Source organism: Pelodiscus sinensis, chromosome 4 (genome assembly GCF_049634645.1).
Source record: "Pelodiscus sinensis isolate JC-2024 chromosome 4, ASM4963464v1, whole genome shotgun sequence".
NCBI lineage: Eukaryota > Metazoa > Chordata > Testudines > Trionychidae > Pelodiscus > Pelodiscus sinensis.
The window spans coordinates 18,478,910-18,504,094 of NC_134714.1; the positions used below are offsets into that span (position 1 = coordinate 18,478,910).

Below are 25,185 nucleotides of genomic sequence, written 5' to 3' on the forward strand. Positions count from 1 at the left end.
CGGGGTAATGTATGCATACCGCACTTGCTAATGAAGCCCGGGATTTGAATTTCCCGGGCTTCATTAGCATAAGCGGGGAGCCGCCATTTTTAAATCCCCGCTGCTTCGAACCCCGTGTAGCGCGGCTACACGGGGCTCGAACTAGGTAGTTCGGACTAGGGTCCTATTCCGAACTACCGTGAAACGAGGAGTAACGGTAGTTCGGAATAGGCACCCTAGTCCGAACTACCTAGTTCGAGCCCCGTGTAGCCGCGCTACACGGGGTTCGAAGCAGCGGGGATTTAAAAATGGCGGCTCCCCGCTTATGCTAATGAAGCCCGGGAAATTCAAATCCCGGGCTTCATTAGCAAGTGCGGTATGCATACATTACCCTCCTAGTTCGAACTAGGAGGGTAGTGTAGACATACCCTGGTTCTGAGAAGACAAATAGGAACCCTTTCTTTTCCTCAAGAACCATAATGGTCTATTGGTTGCATTGCTGACTTCCTGCAATCTCAGCAAATGCTCACAATTAGTATTAAAGGTTTTGACAATTTCTGATAAATGACATATTTTGTTACAATCCTCAAGAAGAATGCAACTCACAATGTCCTTTGTCCTGTGACTGCCTGGCATCATCTTATCTTTTCTGATTTTATGTCTTATCAAGGTGGTATTCTTCACCTTTTGACAATAATCCATCTAACGCTCGCAGTGAAGATTCTGGTCCAGTTAACAATCTTGTGAATACATCTGGTAGCGAACAAAGAATAGTAAGAAGAATAAACAATTGAGTGCATGTTGAGAAAGAGGGGTGAGTCAATGTGTGTGAGCGAGAATGTCTGAGTGAATGGATGGATTGTGCATAAGCTTATATGTGAGGAGAAAACAGCAGAAGGGAAGTTTGGTGTGGTGGTTAAGCATGAACATTTGGGTGCACAAGTTATGACCAGTCCAAATTTCAGAGGTTCAGTGATTGCAGGAGATTTGGGGCAAGAGATCTGGGAGACAGGAGTTGTGGGTTCAGAGATTCCTGGCTCTGTTGTTGGCTTGCTGTCTTGGGCAGGTCATTAGATTTACCTGAGACTTAGTTTATTCTATAAAATGAGAATAATACCACAGCCTTCAAAGGAGTGGGGTTAACCTTTATAATTTAAAAGGCCTAAAATGCATACATAATACAATTTGCTTGAGACTGATATGGTTTGTTTTGTATAATTGACATCAAATTTTTTAGACCAGTTTAGTTTTAAAGGTGGCTGCTCTGTGAATAAATAGCTTGCTAAATGTGGATTTCATGCCTATCCAATCCTTTCCAATCCTTATTCTGGAGCTGCCATTTTATCTTCTTACCTCTTTGATTTGTTTTCTGGGTTAGCCTAAAGCATTACATTAGCATATCTGGGTGATATAAGCTACATCTCCAGTTGCTGTATGTATTACCTGCAGTACCACACCATTTCTCTTGCTGAACAAACCGCCCTTTCAACACGAGCCCGTTTTCAACGTGTCTGTTCCAGAAATTATAGCTCAGCTATAGAAAAGGTGGGATAATAAGAGATGGGGACACTTCTATGTAGATGTAGGGAAGGGTTAAAAGTTATTAAATTACCTGCTGATATCACTAATATACCATTTTCTAACCTTTCTCATGAAATGTTGTAATGAGTCACTCATATGAAAGTTGCCTCTCACCGTGTTACTTAAAAAAAAAGAAATTGGGGAGAAAGGCGCTGGAACTGCTTATTCTCTTGAACCACACAATCTGTGTAAAAAGTTACAGGGATAAATATGCCGATTTGTGCATCCTTTGACTCCAAACTAGCAGCTTGTCTGATGCAATTGCCTGTGGACATGTGACAGCCTATGATGAGCATCAGATTAGCTGCTGAAGTCACTGATTTCTGTCTTTGAGTCTGAATGCTGTAGTTTGTTTGTTTCCATTTTTAACTGAGAGGAGGCATACATTCCTTATGAGAAACTTGCTTCTTACTGTTCCTATTTAATTGTTTGCCTACTTTGTTGCCTGGAAGGTGATGTGCCATGTCCCCACCCTGTGCTATATGGAATATTCTTTATTGATCAGCAATAATATGCCTGGTTCTTTGTTGGTTGTCACAACAGGGGACTTTAGGTTGTGATTTTGCAAGCATGGTCTTCCATGGTCAAATTTTTTTTCCTGGTGTTGCACACTCTCAGGTAGTCTGTACCTTTCTGAATACAGTAGGCACATTGTCAAAATGTTTTCTTTAATTTTACCTGAAAAGGAGGCCAGGCAGAAAATGATGTTAATATTTTTGTCTATGGAGAAGATAAAGTCTAAAAAGTTATTGCTCACAGGCTAGATGAAGTTGTTGACCTTCTCTGGAACACACTTGGATAGACACATTGGGCTCCACCTGGACACACAGAAGAGGCATTCGGCATTTATTGCAGTATCATTAAGATGATTTTGTTCAGAAATACCGTTACTATGAGGTATGAATGAGGAGCCCCCAAGATAATAGAGTTTTATCTTCAGAAACAGTCAATTGTAGCACTGTGCAAAGTCTTAAACTGTATTAGAGCATGCATGGAATGAATACATGGCCCCCTGATTGAATACAAGCTATAAGTAAATTGAAGCAGTTTGCTGATGTCACAAACTATATAAACTTAGCTCATGAGGTTTACAGACTGAATAAAATGTATAGGATTAAACTACTCACTTGATAATTAACCTGGGATTCAATTCTGTTATGTGTGATATTAGGCAAATAACTAGAGCCTGTTTAAATGAGTTTGCATGCTCTCTTTCATGCCTGGGAATGTGGTGAAACATTTCCAAGAACTATCTTTTATCCACATAGGAGAAAGCTTGAGGGGAAATGAGAAGGCCAGTTGCCACAGTTGGTACTCACAATCATTTCACATATATTTAAAGTACAGCATGGCATAGCCTGCGAACACACGGAGTAATGCTTGCACACGCTACAGTAGCACGGCTGGAGGGGAATGATGGTCTTGTGGTTAAAGTACTGATCTGAGACTTGATTGACCTGGTTCAATTCCTGCTACTACCTACCTACATGACCTTGATTGAATTAATTAATCTTTGTGTTCCTTTGCTTTTTCTTGTTTCTTCAATTTATTAGCTCTTTGAGGCAGGGAGCATCTCTTACCAGGTATTTTTATATTGCCAAGGACAATAAGGTCCTGATTTTGGTTGCACCCTCTAACTGTTAGTGTTATATACACAATAATAATAAAAGAAATGGGAAATGAGTGGTGACAGAAAAAGATAAGTGTACAATAGGGTCAGTGCTATTAGTCTTCAAAGAGATGGCTGGCACATTCTCCGCTGTTCGGTTTGAGCAGGCTTTGGACCTTGTGCTGCAATATCCATGTAAATGTTATCGGCTAAGATCTTTGTCTTGGGCCATGCACAGTCCCACACGGGTGGCAGCAGAGAACACTGTTATTGCCTCATAAACCAAGTCCAGCATTTCACAGCAACGTGTCTGATCTGAAGAAAGACGATAACGAGTTGGGATTGAAATTCTTCCAGGACTTTGAAATTCTGCAGCATGCAGCTGTAGTACAGACTCACAGCCAGGATCAGCACTAAACAAAGTGAAATCCACAGGAGCAAAGGCAATCCAGCTGATGGCCCATCTTCTGCTGGGAGAGGTTGGGGAGAGAAAAGAAACAAGCTTTATTTTAGTGTTGTCTGAAATAGCTCCAAATTTGACTCCTACTGCTGCCTTTGTCCTGGTTTTCTGGTAACAGCAGATTAAGCTGTGTTCTTATTGTGAGTGCTTCTATATGCATCTATTAAATGGTAGTGAGTCACACCTCCCTACAGAGGCTACTGAATATAAAAGATGTAGTCTAATGGAGCATTACAAGGGTTTAATTATATACAATAAGAACAGGATTACCATAGTTAATGCATGTTCTCAAATTTCCTCCCAGCAATTATTTTTTATACATTTAAGTAAAACATTAGGCTAAATACTATAGAATATTAAACAATCATGACTAATTATTTAATGCTCACAAATGTTCTACAAAGAGAGAGGAAGTGGAGAACTTGCCTTTCCTCTGTAACATGAACTTAGGACTGGTCCTGTTAATTAAAATAAGAATGAAATGAGGATCTATTGACCGAGCAGCACAGTTTACAATGCTTTTGCAGGGCCAGTCTGCCTCTCAGTGTTAAAATTGCTAATCTCACTGGAATGTCCACTAGGTTTATTCGTAAAAAGGAATATATTGTAAACATTTCTCCTTGCTTGTAAAAATAACCCAAGGAATTTCAGATCACTATGTGTCTGACGTACTTCATGTGCAGAAATAGTTGGGCTACATTTTACATGCTGATGTCTATTAAAGTCAGGCAATGCCATTGCAACATTCTGAAAGGGGTTGGTCAGGAATAACCAGGGCAAATAGCTTCAGAGGGGTAGGCAAGTTATTCTGTAACAGGAAAAACTTACAACGGATAGTCTAGTAGCACCTTAAAGATTAACAAAACATGTACATGATATAATGAGCTTTCGTGGGCACAACCCACTTCTTCAGAGATTTAGATATGAGATTGCACCTTCAATGAACCTTTCTGTTAACTCTTTGTTGTAGGTGTCTCTCTGGGTACATCTAGACTGCGGGGCATTTCCGGGATACCAGAGAAAACTCCGCCACGTCCAGGGAACGTGTTTGCTCTTTTGCTTTTTTTGTGGAAGAGCAAATGCGCTCTTTCAGAAGCCCCATCTTCCTCATTCTACGTGGAAGAAGGGATCTTCGGAAAGAGGAGTGTGTTCCAAAATTTGGCCCCGTGTTGATGGGGCAAATTTTGAAAAGCCTCTTCCGAAAAAAGAATCGGAAAAAGGTGTAGTGTGTAGACCTAGCCTAAGTCTGTCTCTGTTTTGGTCTCCACTGCAATGTTAAGTTGGAAAAAGAAACGCAAATTGTGTATCTTTTTCCGATTTACTATCGAAAGAGGCTTTTCTGAAATTTGGCACATCAACACGGTGCCAAATTTCAGAAAAAAGTCCTCTTTCAACACATCCCTTCTGCCTCATAGAATGAGGTTTACAGGGATGGCGAAAGAGCGTGTCCGCTTTTTCGAATTTTTTTTCAGAAAAGCGGATGCATTCCTTTGATGCGGTGTTGCTTTTCCGGGATAAGCACTGGTATCCCGGAAAAGCACTGCAGTCTTGACATAGCCAGTCTCTGTCTGTATCTGTCTGTGTCTCTTTTTGGTATGTGGTGTTTCTATCTAACAGGCACATAATTCACCAGTCACAGCTCCAGCATTTGCATTTGCTATATCAGCTCCAAGGCAAACTCCCTTGTTCCCATAGTTCAACTTCTACTCAAGCCTTGCTATTTGCTTGTCTTCTGGGTGCTCCTGTTGTTCCAGCTATCTGTTTTCATACAGGGGCTCAATTGTTTTGTATTCTTATTCTGAGTGACAGGTGCCTAGTACACCCACCAATTTCAATGAAGTTTAACTCCCACCCATAACTTTTCCATGGTGCATTGTATCACCACTATGATGACCGGTCAAAGGCTAATGAGGGGCATAATTCCCTACCATCTAACCAGTTGGGAGTCATTGGACATAATCTTCTTCCTTCCAATTATTGAGGGTTAATAAGTGAGAGGGGACATAACATCCCTATCTCACTGGAAGATACATCAAACAAGTAGGAATTCTCCAGTAGCCTGTTAAGCTGACATTACAACAAATTTGCACCACTAATCTAATGTCTAGGATATGGCATTAAGTGTGTAGAGTTCCCTGCCTTCTGAAGATAGCTGGAGGTGTACAATGTTTCTCCTTGCTTAGGGGACCTGTGTAAAAATTTTTCACTGTGCTCTCACTCCTTATCCTGACTAGAGGAATAGGCTACCATACAAAAAGATGGAGAAAAATTGTTCTCTCTTGCCACAGAATATAGGACAAGAGACAATGGGTTCAAAGTATGACATAGTTGTTTTAGATTAAATCTCAGGAAAAACTGCCTAAAAATAGTAGGAAAATGGAACAAATTAGCTAGGGAAGTCATGAAAGCTTCAGATTTCAAAAGAGGCTGGATAACCCTCTGTCTGGGGTGGCTTAAGCCAGGTCTATACTCCTAGGGAAAGTTGAAGTAAGATATGCAACTCCAGCTTCATTAATTAAACAGCCGGAGTCACATTTCCTTGCTTTTACCACAGTGGGAGGCCAATGGGAACAAAGGCTCCTATTGGTTTCCCTTACTCCTGGTACAAGCAGGAGACCAGGCAGCTGGTGGGGGCACCCTCTGAGTTTGATTTAGCGAGTCTTAACTAGACTCGCTAAACCAAACTCTGGAAGATCAGTCACAGCAGCATCGATTTTCTATCTAGGGAAGACATGGCCTCAGACACGAATCCTGCATCTTGGTAGGGAGGATAGATTATGATCCTTGCAGTCCCTTCTAGCCCTCTGGTTCTAAGATTTTAAGCACCACAACAATCTGGGAAGGATTTATATGTTCTCTCTGCTGACGCATGGTCAGTGCAGTGGATGCAGATCATACTGTGTACCTGGAGTTATAGTCTGAGCAAGGGAGTAAGCCAGAGTAAGGGAGTAAGTCCTGTCTTTTTTCTCTGCACTGAAGCAACAAAAGCTTATATGTAGCAAGTAAATGAGGTTTAGTTCGAGTTTACAGCACTCTAAGGACAGAAGTCGGGGCCAGGCCATATCCCTGCAACCTAGAACCTAACCCTTCACTACGGAAGGTGTCCCTCCACTACGGAAGGTGCCCCCCCCAACCTTGGCCTCTGCATCCACACCCCATATCCTGCCACAACAACAGCTGTGCCGGACTCTATGTCCTTACCTTGGCCAGCCTAGTAAGGGCTGTGGCAAGCTAGCTGCACAGGAAGCCTGTGGTATAGATTCCACTCTCCTAATTCTCAGGCTTGTGTTTGGAAAAAAAATCTTTTATCCTTAACAGCATGTGTAAATTATTTCGGAGAGCACAATGGCTGTTCTGTTGGGCTGCATGGTCACTGCGCAGTCACTCTGATAAAGCACTCTCAGTATTAAATTCGCTCTTGAAAACCAAATTCATGCCTGAATAAAAAACAATAGTGTGCAACTATTTGCCTGGCATATGCACATAATCAATAAGAAGATAAAAATATGGTGTGTATTGTTATGGGTAAAGGACCGACATTAGCTGTAGCGTATTTAAATTAGCTTCTATTACCAGCCCTGGAATACGCAGCAGTCAATTAAGCTGTCATACAGATATACATAAAGGAAGGTAAAAGTCATAAAATCAAGCAACAAGCACATAATAATGTATCAAAAAGTGTGTGGGGAGAAGGTAGAATGTTAATAGCCAATCATTTGAAAGCTCACCAGAAGCCAAATCGATGTTCTATAATAGAGTTGGGTGAATTATTTGCAGCAAATAATTTCTGCATTTGAATGTAGCCCTTCTTTCTGCTTGCAGATTATCTGTGACTAGGCTTCGATTTTTATTAATTTGTCTGTTACTTGGAATTATTCTACAAAAGGTTTATGTGGACATATTTTAACCTGCGGCTTGCTCTCTCCAGCTCTTTCCAGTGAAACTATTTGATGTTCGATATTTCCAATGTGCCATTTGTCTCTCGAATCACCTGATTCCTCGTTCTTAGCTGTGTGACAGACTTCAATAAAAAGGTCACAGTTAGTCTTGTAGCAGTGAAAATGATTTGGGAACTGATTTTGTGAATTGAGAATCACCTTTTGATAAGGGCCTGTTTTCTTCCCTCTCCTGTGAAGTTCTTGCAAAGGGTGTATCAATCACACAAATGTTGCTGTCTGTGAGGTTTACAAGGGATTCACACTTCAGATGTAAATGTAGATGTTCATTAGGCCCCATGCATGTTGGAAATGCTCACTCCTTGCTTATAAAGTGTCAGTGAGGGAGCAAAACAAATTACATGTAAGTGAGGGTCTGTCTGTACTTGGATTTGGGGGAGTAATTCCCAGCTCAAGGGGGCACACCCCAGTGATTGAACTAGTGTGCTAAAAACAGCATACTGTGGTTGCAAGGACGTGTACTGGGAGAGGCTATGTCTTATCTAAGACGTTAGTTATGTATTCAGGACAGTAACCTCTTCCTGCTGCTCACACCATTGGGGTGATACTCTTATTGGTAGCATGCTAGCATGATCAGCGCTAATGCTGGTATATCTCCTACAGGTAGGCATAAATACCCCCCACCTTAAGTGTAGCCATACCCTGAAATCAACAGTCAGGTGCCATGAATAAATAAACAGTACAGAGATACAGGAGAAGTTACTTCTGATAATTAAAATCAATCTTCAGGCTTAATTATGTTTGCACAATTGCAAATAAATTATTTGTTTTAAAAATCAGTCAGCTCATATCTAATTTGGAAACAGAAAAAAAAAGAGCTAAATTCTTGAACTGGTTGGTGAAATGTCGAGGGAAAGGTACTCCATCAGAATATGCAGTTCAGTTGAAATCAAAAGGTTTTGTGAAACTGCATACTTTTTTTCCAGACAATTTTGTTGTTAAAAATGAAAAAAAAAAGTTCTTTTTGGAATGAAATGTTTCCATTTTTTGTATTATTATCTACTCTAATACAACAGAAAATTTATTCAAAGTGGAATTTGAAAACTAGACATTCTGAGTTTGTTAAAACACAACATTTTGAACAATGCAGAATGATTTTTTTTCCTGGAGTTTTCCATCATGGATGAATATGTAATTTTCACTTTTTACTGCAATTTGTCATCAAGACAAGTTGCAAAATCCTTTGTGAAATGGAACTTCCATCTTCCTCATAGTTCCACCAACCCTACTAGCTATACTGTTTGTTATAAATAGCATGCTCAACTCCAATCAGGGGGTCTTGAATAATAAAGGTGCTGCCGGTCTGTGATAGAGGCATAAGGCTGGCTCTTAAGAGCTCAGGGTTCAATTTCTGCAGTTTACATGGATGTCCTGTGTGAGCAGGGGCAAATCACTCATAATCAGCTTAGCTGATTTAGATTTCGATCAGCTGAGGCCTTCATGCAACACATCTGTGTCTCGGGTCCTAATCTGTAAAATGGGCATAATAATACTTTGTTTCTCCGCCCTTTTTTCTAACTTGACTGTTTAGATTGTGGTCTCTTCAGAGCACACGCCATCTCTAACCATTTATGTGTACACCACCTGGCAAAAGAGGTCCTAGTCTTGGTTGGGGTCCTTTAGATCTCCCTGTAATATAGTCAATAGCACTTGCACACAGATTTGCTGGTGTGTTCTGCGACTTTGGCCTTGCCTCAAGTATTCTTACACACACACAAAAAGAGAAAACAGATTATTTTAATTATGTCCTCTATATCACCACTGTGCTAATGAACTACATATTCACCACAGGTAGAAGTCAGCTGAGAGAACTACTGCTTAGCTTAGGGGGGAGAGGGGAAACTCTTCCTATCTCAATGTAAAACCTGGACCCATTTTATTACCATAAAATGTATTAATTATGTTTAAATTAAACATTGCTCCAGGGACTGAATTCTTGTTTCCACTACTTGTCTTACTTTCTGTTGGTTTAAAATACTGGAGCAGAACTGATCACATATTGTGCTTCATGCACACAAAAACCACTGACAGCATGAAACAATTCCTATTCATGGAGTATTGCTGCGCAATTAATCTCAGCAGCAGGTAGGCAATCTCAGGCTAGTGCCATGAATGGCCCACAGTTATACTGTAAAACTTCAACGTACCAACTCCGTAGTCCCAGCAGGAAATGTCTAGCAAATAGAATGAAAACGTTCTTGCATGCTAACTAAGGCCTCCTCAGGGTAGCAGAGTGAAATAGGCAAGCCTGCTGGTAGGCCTGGCTGTGGTTTTCTGAAATGGTCCATTTACACAGTTAAAGGTACTGGGCCAATCCTCAGTTGGTGTGAATTGACAAGACCCTTATGACTTCAATGACCCATTCACGCCAGAAGAGAATCTGGATCTTCCGGCTCATGAAATGAAAGTTTCTGCCTAAAAACTGCTTCCTGAAATGCTGCTACATTTTCACACTTGCAATGGAACAAGCCAGTGATGGGCTAAGAAAGTAAGATCGGGACATGGCTGCTGTTGTGATGGGGATAAAAGGTTTTGTAACTGTCACCAAGAAGGAACGCAACTGCTGTATCATTTCCAGCATGAGCATGAGACAGCCCAGCAGGCAGGACGTAGGAAGTTAAGTTTAAAAGACAAACACTATTATAACATGGATTCCCCATCTAACTATGTCCTAAAACACTGCCTGCTTGCAGTGGCAAGGACAATCCAACATGAAAATTCAGAGCCTGGAAAAATGTTAGTGGTGCTAACAAGCTCATTTTTACCAGCCTCTAATTGAATTGTATTAATAGCAATGTATTGACAAACAGCAAGGGAGTCTTCATCACAGGTTGTTTGCAATAAAGAAACATAGATATGGCTCTTGAAGTGAAAGACAGGGGAATTTTTCATGTCTTAAAAAAACATGGGTCTGATTCTCCTCTCACCCTTTAGTGTGAATCAGGAGCTTGCAACAAGGGAGCTTTAGGTTAGATATTAGGGAAAACTTTCTGACAATAAGGATAGTTAAGCCCTGGAACACCTAACCTAGGAGGTTTTGGAATCCCAATGCAGAAGTTTTTTAAGAACAGAATAAACAAACACCTGTCAGGGATGGTCTAGGTCAGGGATGTCCAAACTTTTTTCAAAAAGGGCCAGATTTGATGAAGTGAACATGCGTGAGGGCCGACCATTTTGCCTGACATTCTTTGAACCATTAAAATTAAATGCAAATTAACTATTTTATGCAAAGTTTATTGCAAACAGCATACTTTTCATTTCGTCACATGGATGACAAATCTAAACAGGTATTAAATCACTCTGCCTTTCATATCTGAAGGCCAGATGAAAAAAAAATCCAAGAAGCTGAAATATATGTCAGGAACATTGTAAAGTACATTACATATTATTGGTAATAAAGGTTGTCTGTCAACTTTTAAGTTCAAAAAATATGAACAGGAACATAACACCAAGTATACATGTTGTGTCCAAATATATTTATAACTGATTTAGACCAACTGACATTAACTGAGATTTTACAATGTATTCATCTCAATACATATGGATTAGTTGGGGGCCATAAAAGATAGATATTGCCAAATTACCTGTGGGGCCGTATTAAACCGGAACACGGGCCGCAATTGGCCCGCGGGCCGGACTTTGGACATGCCTGGTCTAGGTATACTAAATCATGCCTCAGAATGGGCAGGGTGGGGAAGTAGGGGTGGACTAGCTAACCTATTGAAGTTCCTTCTAGTCCTATATTTCTAGGATTCAATGGAAACCAGTGTAGGCAATAATATTTGCAAATTCATGGATGACAGAGGAGGTCTTAGAAGACTGGAAAGGGGCTAACATAGGCTATGTCTGCACTACAGGCTTCTTGTGCAAGAAGCTTTTTGCGGAAGAGATCTTAGGGCACTTCTATGCAGCAACATTATTTTGAAATAACTAGTGTTATTTTGAAATAACTTAGTCCGCATCTAAACAGCAGGCAGTTATTTCAAAATAGTGTCAAAATACTTTCAAGCTGGAGGACTTCTTACTCCGACTCCTGTAGCCCTCATTATACAAGGAGTAAGGGAAGTTGGAGGAAGAGTGTTCTATTTTGAAATAAGTGCTGTGTAGACTCTTCCAATTTCGAAATAAGCTATTTTGAAATAAGCTACGCAATTGACATAGCTCAATTAGTGTAGCTTATTTCGAGTTAAGCCCTGCTGTGCACCCTTAGGAAAGGAAAACCAAATATAGAATGGGGGAAAAACTGACTTGACAGCAGCCCTTCTGGGAGTTGTGAGGTGTCCCAATCTCAACATGTATTAGCAATGAGATGATATTGCAAAAAAAGTAAATACAATTTTAGGTTATATTAATAGAGGCATAGCATGCAAGTTATGGGAGGTGACAGTGCCATTCTACTCAGCACTGGTTAGACTTCAGCTGGAGGAAACTGTACAGTTTTGGTCACCAATGTGTAGAAAGGAGAGAAAAAATGGAAATGATCCAGAAGCAAACAACAAGGATGATCAAAGGGATGGCATGCAAACCATTTGACTGAAGGAGGAACTGGGTATGCTTAGTTTGGAAAAGATCTATGGAGGGCAGGCATGATAATGGTCTACAAATATGTGACGTGTTGCCATAAAAATGGAGAAAAGTTTTCTCTTGCCACAGAGGGCAGGACAAGAGGCAACTGGTTCAAATGACAGCCTAGCAGACGTAGATTAAATCTCAGGAAAAAACTTCCTAACTGTAAGAACAGTAGAACAATGCAACAGGTGGCCACGGGAGCTTTGGAAAGTTCCTTCACCGGATGTTTCCAAAAGGAGGCTGGATAACTATGTGTCTTAAGACATAATTAATCCTACATTTTGGCAAGGAGTTCGATGGTGTGACACTTCTGGTCCCTTCTAACTTTTAACCTATAATTTAATGGTTCTCGATGAGAGGAGAATCCAGACCTCTTATAATTCTATTCTACAAAGTTCAACGTGCTCTGGAGAGAGATTATTGCGGTTACTGTTGATATGGACCTGAATGCTAGGAGTGAGATGGGGAAAAATAATGTATTCTCAGACTTGTGGTATTATGCACTCATGTGGACAGCCACAGAACTTAGAGGCAACTTACTGGATACTTTCAAGTGCCAAATTCTGAATGACTTGAAAGCCCCAAAGATAACATGAACTTGACCAAAACCCACTGAAGTCAACTGTTATTGGATCGGGCCCAACCTTGCATTCATAGGCTTGTATACAGCATAAGAAACAGCAATAAAACCCCCAAAACATAGAGGTCTTGGACAGACTAAGAGGTTTTGCTGCCTGTTCAGTATCTACACCACCTTCCTCATATTGCATTGTTCACTGTTAACAAAGTGATAATGCAGAATGCTTGCCACCAAAGCCATTTAAATACAATTCATACAAATGCAATTTTTTTGTTCTGCTTGATTCCCAACGAATCCTCTAACTTCCTATAGTACAATGCAATTTTTTTACTAGTGTAGCGCATTGAAGTTAGAATGATGAAACACCTCTTATTTCATTGTTAGTTGTACAAAGTCACTATTGTACCTAATGCGCATAAAGAGACAAGGAAGCTGTTCCTCTGCCTGGGCTAAGTCCCTTTTGCTTCAGCGTGACATAAACAGCATGTGAATCTGTCCTAACGGGAAACCATCTCTGTCCCTGGTCCACAGAGGGGCTGTTCTGGAATGGGATGGTGTAAAAAGGGTTATGACCAGACCAGAATCTACTGCGCTGTCAATCACGAGTGGTTTGAATGCTGCTTTTAAAGGACTGTTCCGGGAAGTCAAAGAGACTTGTTGTAATTGTTCTAATCTATTGCTCTGTGATTGTTCTAATCTATGCTAAGGCCTATTTTGATCCTAGAGAAGACAGAGTGATGGATCTCACAGTCCCATATGCTGAATACTGAGCTGAAGAACTGTGCCCCAAGAGACTGTCCTGATACGTAGATAAGGTGAGGAAGGGGATGTGGAAGGATTGGGAGGACAATAAACACTGAAAAGAGAATGACACTCTTGGGATAGTATAAATAGTTTTAATATCTTAAACATACCATATCCAGTGATTTCTGGCTCATGAAATCGAACCCTTCTCTCTGCTTTTCGCTTTTCACCAACAGCTTGTTTCCTGGGCGGTCTTTTTCTCAGTATCGAAGGAGGACATTTACAACAATTCGTCTAGAAAATTGATCAAAGCACAAAATGCTACTGCACAAACTGGAGTAATGCCTTTGAATGAAGCTTTGAACTTTCTCTGGTTATACAATATTTGTACGATGTCTCCAAAAGACATGATGTGAAACATACTTTTTGTGACATTGTTTATGGTTAGATCACTGCAGTATTTACAGAGAAGTAACACTGTGCTTCCTGTCTTAGTTGTAGATCTGGAGTTCAGTATTACTTGTCATCACCAGAAAAAATAACAGCATAGAACTTTGTTAAAACATAAAAATGCAAGAATTGCTATTTCTGGAACAGACTGCCTTAATTTATTTTTTCCCCTGTAATCTGAAAGAACAATTTTATTTTAAATGGTACATAGTCCTAAAAGGATAGAAAACCACAGACATGATTTGAAATGTATGCATCCAATTATAAGGGTGTCTTTCAAACTATTCTTTCAAGCTAAGCAGTTCCATGATGCATGAGTACATATTATTTGAGCAACTGATATGACACAATAGTCTCATGTTTGAATGCAATGTATATGACAAGTATATGAGTTGCCCTATTTAAAATTAGATCTCCTTATATTGTCTCTCTCATCCTAGTTTAAAAACAACATTCAATCTTAGATCATAGAATCAAATTATTGTGGATACGATAATCCAATCCAATCCAATCCCAGTTTTCTCTTAAAAATTCACTTTATCATGGTATGGTGAAAGTGTATAAATGAGTCCCAATCAGATGAGTTCAGAAGAGTCCACTGCACATACATGTCCAGCAAAAGCGGGCAAAGCAGATCTATTGCTCTATATTTTGACTAGGCCTATCTGTGGGTTTTCCCTGCTTCATTATTATTTTGGAGCATGATCATCACAAGTGTCCATCCTTCCTCCCTTGACAACCTACAATGCACAGTGAAGAGAGTGCCTAGCACAATGGAGTGCCTAGGCCTAGGCCTAGGCCTATGGCTCATAGGGCACGTCTATACTTACCAGAAGATCAACGCTGTGGAGGTTGATCTTCTAGCATTCAATTTAGCAGGTCTAGTATAGAACTGTAACTCGAACGCTGAGGGTAGTCCCTGCTGGCATCCAGTACTCCTCCTTCTGCAAGGAGTAAGAGAAGCTGTTGGCAATGTTTGCTCCTGTTGCCTCCCTCTGTGTGGATGCTGCCATGGCTTGGCTTAAGGTCGGCTGACTCCAGCTATGCATTTTGCGTAGCTGGATGGTGTAGCCAACCTGCCTGGTCCAGTATAGACAAGGCCTTAGGGTCTATGGTAACACAAATAAAAATAATAAATTATAACAATAATGTTGGTTGGTGCTGTTTTTTCTGGTCTAGCCTCTCTTTCCTGTTTCATCATTTCGGACCCTCCATATTATGTTCCTTTCAGCCCTATTGCCCAACTCTGTTCCAGGATATTGGGAAAAGTCCTGTTCACATTATGGGGAGGGACTAGTAAAATGAGGGGTCATGATTGGAAAGGGCTAAAGATAAAATGTAGATATGTTACCTAGAGAAGATCCTTGTCCTAGAGCCATAGGATTCACCACATCAGATCAGACTAAAACTATGAGGAATCCTCTTAAAGATTAACATTTATTTGGGCATAAGCATTCATGAGCAAAGACCCACCTGGTCTTTATGGTGCCAAAGGACCCCTCTTTGTTTTTTCAGATACAGACTAACACAGCTACCCCACTCATAAGGATCATACTAGTTGTCCATCTTGTTTAATAGCCCGACTGAGACAGTGGCCGCTACAGGATGCTTCTGAGGAAGATGGAAGAAATCCAGCTGTAGGAATAACCTTCACATAGGGGGTATCTCATAGCTTCATAAACTTGAAGACCAGAAGGAACAAGCATGGCGTGCAGGTAGTCAGACTGGAAAATTATTATGGTCTCCTCTTGTAAAACACAGGCCATAGAACCTAACCTAGCAATTCCTTCATAAGGTCCATAACTTCTGTTTGAGTTACAGCCTCTCTTTCAGAAAAGCAACAAGATCTGATTTAAAGACTTCAAAAGATAGAGAATCCATATCACCTCTAGATACGTTGCTCCAATAGTGTTCTTCCTACCCTTCATTTGTCAGATTGGCTTAAATCCTGAAGCATGAAGGTTCATATATAATTTCCAAAATTGAGCTTTCCCCCACAATCTTTTCTATTCTAACTCTGTACGTTTTTGTTGACCATATAAATGTTCAGTCCTTTCTCTTGAGCCTTGCTGAGCAAATGGCCTCAGAGATATATCATAGTAATGAGTTTCACTGACAGATAGATCAGTTTTAAACTCACTGCCTGTCTGTTTGATGGTGTGTTCTTCAAGAGAAACACCAGAAAAGTGAATAGACTTGCAGGAAAAGTGGCTGGAGTAGGGAATCGGTCAATTTAAGATAAATAGGGGCATAGCTAACAATACTTCTTATTGATATTATTGGGTGGGCAACTGAAAATTGGAGCTTTTCTGCTAAGGTGAAAGGAGTTACATGGAGTAGATCAAGACAAATGTCGCTACATGCGTGTATGTAAATGAAGCTGTGCTTTTCATAATGATTTTTGCAAGTCTATCATCATTTTGCGCTTTCTTTTTAGAAATCATTCCCAATCTCAAACTCTTGCAAATAGCACAGATCTTAATCTTGCATCTGTTGATGATATGTGGGTGAACGTCACCAGGAAATGATATAGCTGTAGTGGGATCACATCTCTCTCTCTCCAGTACAGTTATGGCCTCACTTTACATGTTTCACAAATTAGAGCCATTATTGTAGTAATAGAGTAGGATTTTAACATTAGAATTTTCTACGGAGATTATAATAAAATCATTGATAGAATTTTAGCTGGAAAAAAACGTGATTTACTCTCAGAGGAGCTTCAACCGCTCTTTGTCAAGAGTGAAGTCCAGTCATTATGAAATACACATTTTTCCAACAAATCTCCCAGTACTGATCATAGAAAGATGGTATTTTATTGTTTTACTGCACAAATAGCACAAGTAGAGCTGACTGTTTGGTTTCCCTGGGGCTATTTATCCACCATGACATGCCTACCTAGGCCGCAAAAGGGCTTAGTGAAACCACACAAAGCAGTGCCTTAGACATGGAGCAAATTCATTGCTGAGTGGGATGAGTGGGCGTAGTTCTGCGCTCTGTTACACTGGTGTGTCAATGCAACTCAGCAGGGGAGAATGGGGCGTATGTTGCCCCTTAGTTATTCATCCCACCAGCTGGGAGAGTAAGAGTAGCTTCTAAGGAGCTGCTGCTCTCCCTCCTGTACATTACAGCTGGGGAGAGGGCAGGCCAGGGAGGGAAATGGACTTAGACTTTGTCTCTTTCCATCCAATGCCCTGGAGAGCACGAGTGAGCCGACACGCCAGAGAAGAAATCTACGCTGGGGATAGGGCTGGTGTTCATGGTTCTCACTGAAGTTACAGCCGGCTGGTGTACACCAACCTAGACGCTGCCATTTATAGAACTACAAACCATGGGCTAAAGGCATGACAATGTATCATGAAACTTGCTTTTCACTTGCAGACAGAGAAGCAGCATTCAGGTGACGAAGGCACCTTGTTTCTGATGAGCTGCGATTCCCTACTGACAACGGAATATAAATAGAACTGTTTGAAGTAGCCCAGATAGTCTCCTTACCTTCTCTTTCCTGTACATTGGAGAGATGGAAGACTCTTCCTCATGCTGCTGTGGGCTGACAGCTGCAGGTTTCCTAAAACTCTCTGGCAATCCACACGCTGATGCTTCCTGCAAGGATTTCACTGTGTCTGAAAGTCCTGAATCGCGCTGTGTCAACACATCCTGTAGGAGGGAAATTTCTTTCTGAAAAGTGTTCATAAAAGACACAATGCAGGCAGGTCGTTGAAGGCCTCCTGGTTGAAAGGGCCTCAATTATTAATGACTTCCCTGGGAGATGAAGTTACTCAGGAGCTCCCCTCAGCACATCTGAGGACCCAGTTCTTACGATTTTTGCACGAAATTTTAACAGATGCCCAAATCAGCAGGAAGCCACATGCCTAGGCTTTAACTTGACATATAACCCTGAGCAAGGAGAGGTGCATAAGCTGCAGAAGTATTAAGTCACAATTGCTTCCCCACTTCCTCCTTGCCCCAAAGTGGAAGCAATTTGTTGCTGGTCTACACCAGCACTCGTAGGCCAACTAAGCTACTCTGGCCAGTAAGTACAGGGGTACAGCCAAATACCTACCCATTCCCCAGCTGCCTTCCCCAGGGTGGTAATAAGAAGGGAAGTATCTTCTGTTACCTCTATATTCCTGTACTATGAGGGGGAGAGGGGTGGTAAAATACAGCCCTGGGCCTGATCTGGCCCACCCCAGACCTGTCCTGCCACCTTTCTGTGGTCCAGCAGGTGCTTTGGGCAGACCCTCTTCCTGCTGTGCCCCCTGCACACCACTCAAAGCGGCTGGCTGTGAGGATCATGCCCCATGTCACCACCCCCTCCTTAACCCCAGCTCACTCCCAGACCCCACACTCCTTCCTATGCCACAATCCCCCGCTCTGAGCTCCCTTCTGCACCCAACCTCCACCCTAGACTCTGCACTTCCTCCATTAATATAATGGAAAAGTGCGGTCTTTCACCACTTACCAAATTCAAAAATTATTGCCTCCCACTCTATACTAATGTAACCCACGTAGAAGTAAGAAGGGCTATTTTACTCTTGCTTAGACTTTTGCGCAGCTACAAAGTTCAAGCCACAATCTAGCCTTACACATTAGAACTCTGGGTAATGATTTCTTTCCTCATTAAAAAAATCAATGAAAATAAAACTGTTTTCATTGTTTACACACTTTTTGAATTTTTGGGGGTGGGGAGGAGGGAGGGAATTGTCGTAAAAAAGGAAAAGCATCTTTTGGCTTTCAGTAAATGAAAACTGACAGTTTTAGGTTGGGGGGGGGGGGGAAGTCATAATGTTACCAAAAATAAAAAAAGCTCCAACCAGTTTGTCACCCCACCTCCAGAATTTTAACAAAAAAGAGATTTTACTGGCAACAATAAAACAATTCCCTTGAAAAGCCATTGCTTATCAAAAATGAGTGTGACTGCAAAATTGCCAGTCAGTTCTAAAAAAGGATCATTTAAAACTACCATTCTTAACTGTTCACCTTCAAATGCTTATAAAGTTGACAGCAATAGTTGTTAATGTATGAATAAGCAGTAGTTACCTGAGCCCTCACATTCCAGAGTGAAAAAATGCTATATGTTCAAACTTCATAACAGCGACTGATCCATTCCTGCTAAGTACTTTTGATTGTAGATTAGTCACCTAAAATTGCATATGCATTAGGAATCAGAGTTTAATGTGAAGGATTTCATGAAAATAACAGTGGTGAAATTTTAAGGTGCTGTTGAGAGAAGAAGTGAGTGTTATTAGACTGGGATGGAGTACTTTGCAAAGGTCTAGAGTGTTGTCTTCAACCTCATCACCCTATTATTTCCTATCAAGGCATTGATCTCATTTCACTCAATATATGTCAGAAGTAAAGCTGGACAAATAGTGTCTACTGAATAATTTGTCTGAAGAATTTCACCTCTTTTTGGCTTCACTAATTCTCCATTGTCCAGAGAGTGATTTTTGCAAACATATTCATTATTCAGATTTAAACAATGGATACTTCTAGATCTGTAGAATGCTGCAAACACTTTGTTGCAAGTATTCAAGAGTCAAAAACTAACCATGTTATTAAAATAAAACAAAAATGGTGTTAGCCAATGGTTGAGGACTTAGGACAATTTGTATAGCGTAGTTTTAATGATTAAGGACAACAGTTGCCAACATATCCTTCACAAGCTAGTGTGGCTATTTCCTGTCTTAAACCAAGGGGAAAACTATGGCCTCACTGACAGCACTGTGTTGGGAAATGCTGACTTTTAATGGCTTGCATTGTGTATGCAAATATGTGTCTTTAAAAGAAAAGGGAGTTTAAGTGTCTGCTCAGCAGAAAAAAAAGGAAAAAAAAAACCACCCTCGTGATTGACTTCCCAGTGAATAACATGAACAGTCTGCACAAAAGGACTGACTGCACATACAGTACTTTCCAGCCATATCCCAATGGAAGATGTCTAGGAAATAAACATAACACAATAAAACAATTTTATGCTCAGAGGATAGCAGTGTAACGGTATGAACTCTTTTTCCATTTCCTCCAGCAGGAATAAATATTTTAGACAAGCAAAGTACTTTGTAAATGATGCCTTAGTGGGGATTCATCTGGCCTGGTTCAATTATTTCGAAACCTAGCAATTTTCTCATATCATTGAATCTGGTTTTATTGCAAATAGGGTCATAGAAATAGTCACACATTGCGATAATGGACTTAGTTTATCTTAACTATTAACACTTCCAATAGGTTTACACACACGTACATATACAATATTTATGTACATGCACAGTGCATATATATTAATAATGAAGTAACTTTATCTTGAACAATCTGAAAACAAAATCACGTAATAGCATACAGCGAGAGAGGTGCAGTTGTAACTGGAAGCTACAGATCGGTATAACAGAACAGAAAGGCGATTAATTAGAACGGAGTCTTCCATATCTCCTCCCACTGCCAAAGTGTCAACTGATCCTTCTTTCAGTATTCCACCTTTAGTGATTCTGTGTACACGCCATAAATAATTTACCCATGCACCTGTAGGCAGCAAGATGAGTTTTTGTGATGGTCAAGTGTGATTTTCCACCATCATGTAATACATCAAAAATATTAATTGCCCCAGAGCACATAATTAACACTGAAAGGAACACTGTCCCTTTTTTGCCTCTGGAGGAACAAATTCACTGCTGAAAGATACCCTTGCAGCAGGACATCCACAGAATGGAATACAAAACTAGCTCTTACTTGTAATATCTATCAGCAGGGAAGTCCTGCAAAAATCATGTCCGTGTGAAAATCACTCATAAGGGGAATTTTTGTGCATCTCCTCTTAACAAACAGGGTAAAGATTAGTGTTTCTTTAGGTGGATGCTTCAGCATGCAAGTACTTTCTTGGATTTTTTTAAAGAAAAAGTGTACTGGACGCCATGCAACTACCAATGGTTTGATAATATTTAAAACTTAGTGTGAAATCTTAGGCTATGTCTACACTGCCAGCTTTTCCCAGCAGACAGTATGCAAATGAAGCACTGATTATCATTTTGTCACACTTCATTTGCATAATCTATTTGAGCTGGTTTTGCGCAAAGGGTTTTTGCGCAAAACCAAGCAGTGTGGATGTTTCCTTTTTGTGCAAAACCCGCTTTTTGCACAAGATCCTTATGCCTCTCCCAGAGAGGGATAAGGATCTTGTGCAAAAAGTGTTTTTTGTGCAAAAAGGAAACGTCCACACTGCTTGTTTTTGTGCAAAAACGGCTCGAATAGAGTATGCAAATGGATTATGAGAAAATGCTAATCAGCGCTCCATTTGCATACTCTCTGCCAGCAAAAGTTGCCAGTGTAGACAGAGCCTTAGTGTGAAGCCAGTTACACAGAAAGAGCTCAACTTTCATTTATTTCAAAGCATGTATTTCTTACTTCTGTTGATACCTACAAATCCATTGTCTAATGAGACCAATTGTTCACAGGAAAATAGAAAGCAAAGAAACATGCAGCAACCTACAATAATCCTATTTCTTTCCATGAGGGTCAGTCATACTTATGCTTGGGAGCCATACATTTTTCATTCTTCATATCACTAATCTACGGTGTAAGTTTTCATTCATGATACAGAGCTATGGACTGTCCTTTGTATCTGCAACTGCCTTCAATGTCAGTGGGAATTCACCTATGCACAGAGGGCAGTATATGAACTGCTATTTGCAAATGTTATTTGTAATATCAAATGTGGTGATAGATCTGATACAACACAATAGAAGTTGCTTTATGAAGAAGTATGCTTTAAGAACACTGGCTCTGGTTGAATATATGCTGGGCAGTTCTAAAGCAAAACTTTCCTGCTTGATTCACAGTGCTAATTTATAATCATGTCCTGCAGGTCCTGAATGGAACTCTTCAGGAAGCAAACTCTGGGAAGAATATGCAACAGGATTAGGTGCCCTACCCTCGACACCTATACTTCAGATCAGAATTGAGAATTTGCCCTGCGATGGGGTATTACCAACTCCATACAGGGGAGGGAAGGGTTAAATTACTGTTCTGGGCCCAAGAGGTCACCATCATTGCTTCTGCTGGGTATGGTCCCAATGGAGGCAGCATTTAAACGGCTCAGATCTCAGACTGGGCTGACCACAGATGAAGGCAGTCAGGTGCAGCAGCCTCCTGCCAGGAAGTTGCCAGCACTCCATGCCACTTAGATTGAGCCTAATAATGAAGCTGCTTGCAGCTGGCCAACTCTGATAGCTTCCCTACCCAATCCACAAGCAGATGATGCTACCCCGAATCATAGCTGTTAGGATGGTAATTTATCTACCATTAGGCAATACTGCCTACCGAGACATGCCTCTGTAGGATCTGGCAAAAATAATTTTACTTAAAAGAAGCACCTGGGTCAAATTCATCCACAGTGTAACTCCACTAATTCATGCTTCTTTGGGTAGACAGTAAAACTGAGTGTTCAAGATGATATACTGCACATATATATTAGAATAGCTGTGCCATTGAAACAAACTTTCTTAGTCACCATTTTTTGGCACATCTATTTAATAATTAAACTCTTGGAATCACAATCAAGCTCGCATTTGTGACCTACAGTTCATTTTGAGATAAAAATGTCCCATAAACCATTCGATTTATTTCACTTGATGTTTTCCCAGCCATTCTATTTATCCCACCACTGGGATCTAAAATGTAAAGTATGTAGTGATTACATGAGAGTTACCAAGTAACCAAATGCTAATAGCTGCTCTCTGCCCTTTGCTTCCACGTCGGTCATTCTTACTGATCTGAATGTTGTAGCTGAACAGAGCTAAAACCAGGGCCAGTTGGGGGGATAGGAGGAGGAGGAGTGTGTGAGAACAGGGAGCTACTTGGCCTGGATCTCAAGCTTGGGGAAGGGAGGGCTCAAATTTAGACACGGTAATTTTTTGGCATTTGGTAAGTTTCATGACTTGTTATAATGTGCATCCCTGTCGGATCAAAATGTGACACATTCTCTCAGCTTAAAGCTGCAAATTTAAGCAAGTAAGAGATGTGATTTGGGGAAAGACATATTTTTATGGTAACCGATATAGATTTTGTCATATTAAAACGTTAAAACTGTTCATAAATATTAATAAAAATATATCGGTTCTGATGGCACAAGATTAGACCATGATGAATATGTCCTCTCAAATCAGCTGATTATATAAATAAACCACGGCTAGTGGCTGGTGCTGGACCAGTGGCATCATTTTTTATTTTTATTATGGCTGGAGGCCTCAAAAGCTTGATGTGGCCTGAGCCTCTCTGGACCTCTGAACAGGCCTGGCTAAACCTGGCTGGAGAAGGCATTCAGGGTGACCTTTCAGTTTCACTCTTGGATGGCATACTTCAGGGGTAGTTTTAGTGCTAAGGCATTCTCCCTTTAAAAAACCCTGGAATGTTGTTAACTGCAGTAGTGCTATCAGCAATCGTACTAAACAGAATGATCTAACATGCAGTGGGCAGATAGCTGACTGGAAATAAAATAAGAGGAGACAAAAAGCAGGAAAAGAAAAACCTTGCAAAGCACAAATATACTTACAGAAATGTAGGGCTGGAAGGGACTTGAGGTCATCAAATCCAACCCCTTTGTGGAACCAAGGAAACCTAGACCATCCTTGAGATGGTCTAATCTTTTGGTAAAAACCTTCAGTGATGGAAATTCCACAACCTCCCTTGGAAGCCTATTCCAGAGTTTATCTAACCTTATTTATTATCCTAATATCTAACCTAAATCTCCCTTGCTGCAGATTAAGCCAGTTACTTCTTGCCCTACCTTCACTGAGCACTGTCCTCTTTATAAACGACCCTTGCTATATTTGACGACTATTATTGGGTCCCCCCCTTAGTTAGTCTTCCTTTCTCAGGACTAAACATGCCCAGTTTTTCTAACCTTTCTGCACAGTACAGGGCTTGTTGCTCGCTCTCATCAGGATTCTCAATAATTTGTCCACACCTTTCGTTAAGCATGGCACCCACAACTGGACACAGCAGTCCAGCTGAGGTCTCACCGGGTATGTCTACACTACCCTCCTAGTTCGAACTAGGAGGGTAATGTAGGCATACCGCACTTGCTAATGAAGCCCGGGATTTGAATTTCCCGGGCTTCATTAGCATAAGCGGGGAGCCGCCATTTTTAAATCCCCGCTGCTTCGAACCCCGTGTAGCGCGGCTACACGGGGCTCGAACTAGGTAGTTCGGACTAGGGTGCCTATTCCGAACTACCGTTACTCCTCGTGAATCCCGGGCTTCATTAGCAAGTGCGGTATGCCTACATTACCCCGCTAGTTCGAACTAGCGGGGTAGTGTAGACATACCCACCAGCACCAAGCAGAGTAGGGCAACTACTTCCCTGGCCTTAAATATGACACTCCTGTTAATATACAATAGAATGGATGGTGTACATTATTTTAATAGAGTTCAAGTTGAGTACTTTTTATTCTTTGTTTTATAAAACTAATTTCCCAAATGAGATTCAGTTTAATTAAAATGCACACTAATATATTTGCAGGAAATAATTTGAAACAAAGATTTGCCTTGAGCCTAATCCTGGGGAAATCAAAGGGCTCCCATTAACTTCCAAGGGTACTGGATCAGGCCCTAGAGGGATTTGAGAAACCTGGAAACCATTGTTGCCTAAATTTATTCTATGAGTGACAGAAGACTGTCAATTGACATGAATTTTGCAAAGTGATATGGAAATAAAAAAGGCACATGGAGTTTTCAGCTATATAGCCAAAGACTTTACAGTATGGGCTGAGTTGATGCTCTATGGCCCTTATGCTGAAAGGTGGCATTCAGGTTTGAGTGCCTCATAGAAGAGAGACTAGAGAAGAGCAAGATGGTGATTATGTCATTAGAGGGACTGATGTTTGAGAAAAGTTGTAATGAGTGAAATACATGTAACGTCATAAGAGCAAGGGGCCCGTTAACAATCTATAACAAGGTCTCTCAAAATTTCATTGCACTATGACCAACTTCTGACAACAAAATTACCACATGGCCCCAGGAAGGTGGACAATGCGTGAGCCTCACCACCCTGGGCAGAGGGCCAAAGAAGGTGAGCCACACTGAAAGTCACCAAAGCTTGAGGGCTTCAGCCTAGCCCAGTGGAAATGCATGAGTGAGGGTGGGGAAAACTTGGAGTCAACAGACTCATCAGGCCCCAGGGTAAACTGCGGGGCCCACAGGTCCTTGCTCCTGGAAAGGTGGGACCTTGTGCGCTAGGGGCGGAGATGGGGGCAGCCACTTCTCAGTGCTG

General features: G+C 40.9%; 1 protein-coding gene across 1 annotated transcript in view; it reads right to left on the reverse strand.

Annotated features, from left to right (window-relative positions):
• Positions 1-588: 588 nt before the first annotated feature.
• The window catches only part of LOC102452509 (nutritionally-regulated adipose and cardiac enriched protein homolog), a 31,245-nt gene continuing 6,648 nt past the window's right edge, over positions 589-25,185 (reverse strand). The window contains exons 3-6 of the mRNA XM_075926462.1: positions 18,966-19,066; positions 17,421-17,582; positions 13,649-13,772; positions 589-3,639 (exon numbers count right to left, since the gene is read on the reverse strand). Coding sequence (XP_075782577.1) covers positions 3,437-3,639; positions 13,649-13,772; positions 17,421-17,438 — 345 coding nt within the window. The 5' untranslated portion in view covers positions 17,439-17,582; positions 18,966-19,066 and the 3' untranslated portion in view covers positions 589-3,436. The remainder of the gene's footprint in view (positions 3,640-13,648; positions 13,773-17,420; positions 17,583-18,965; positions 19,067-25,185) is intronic.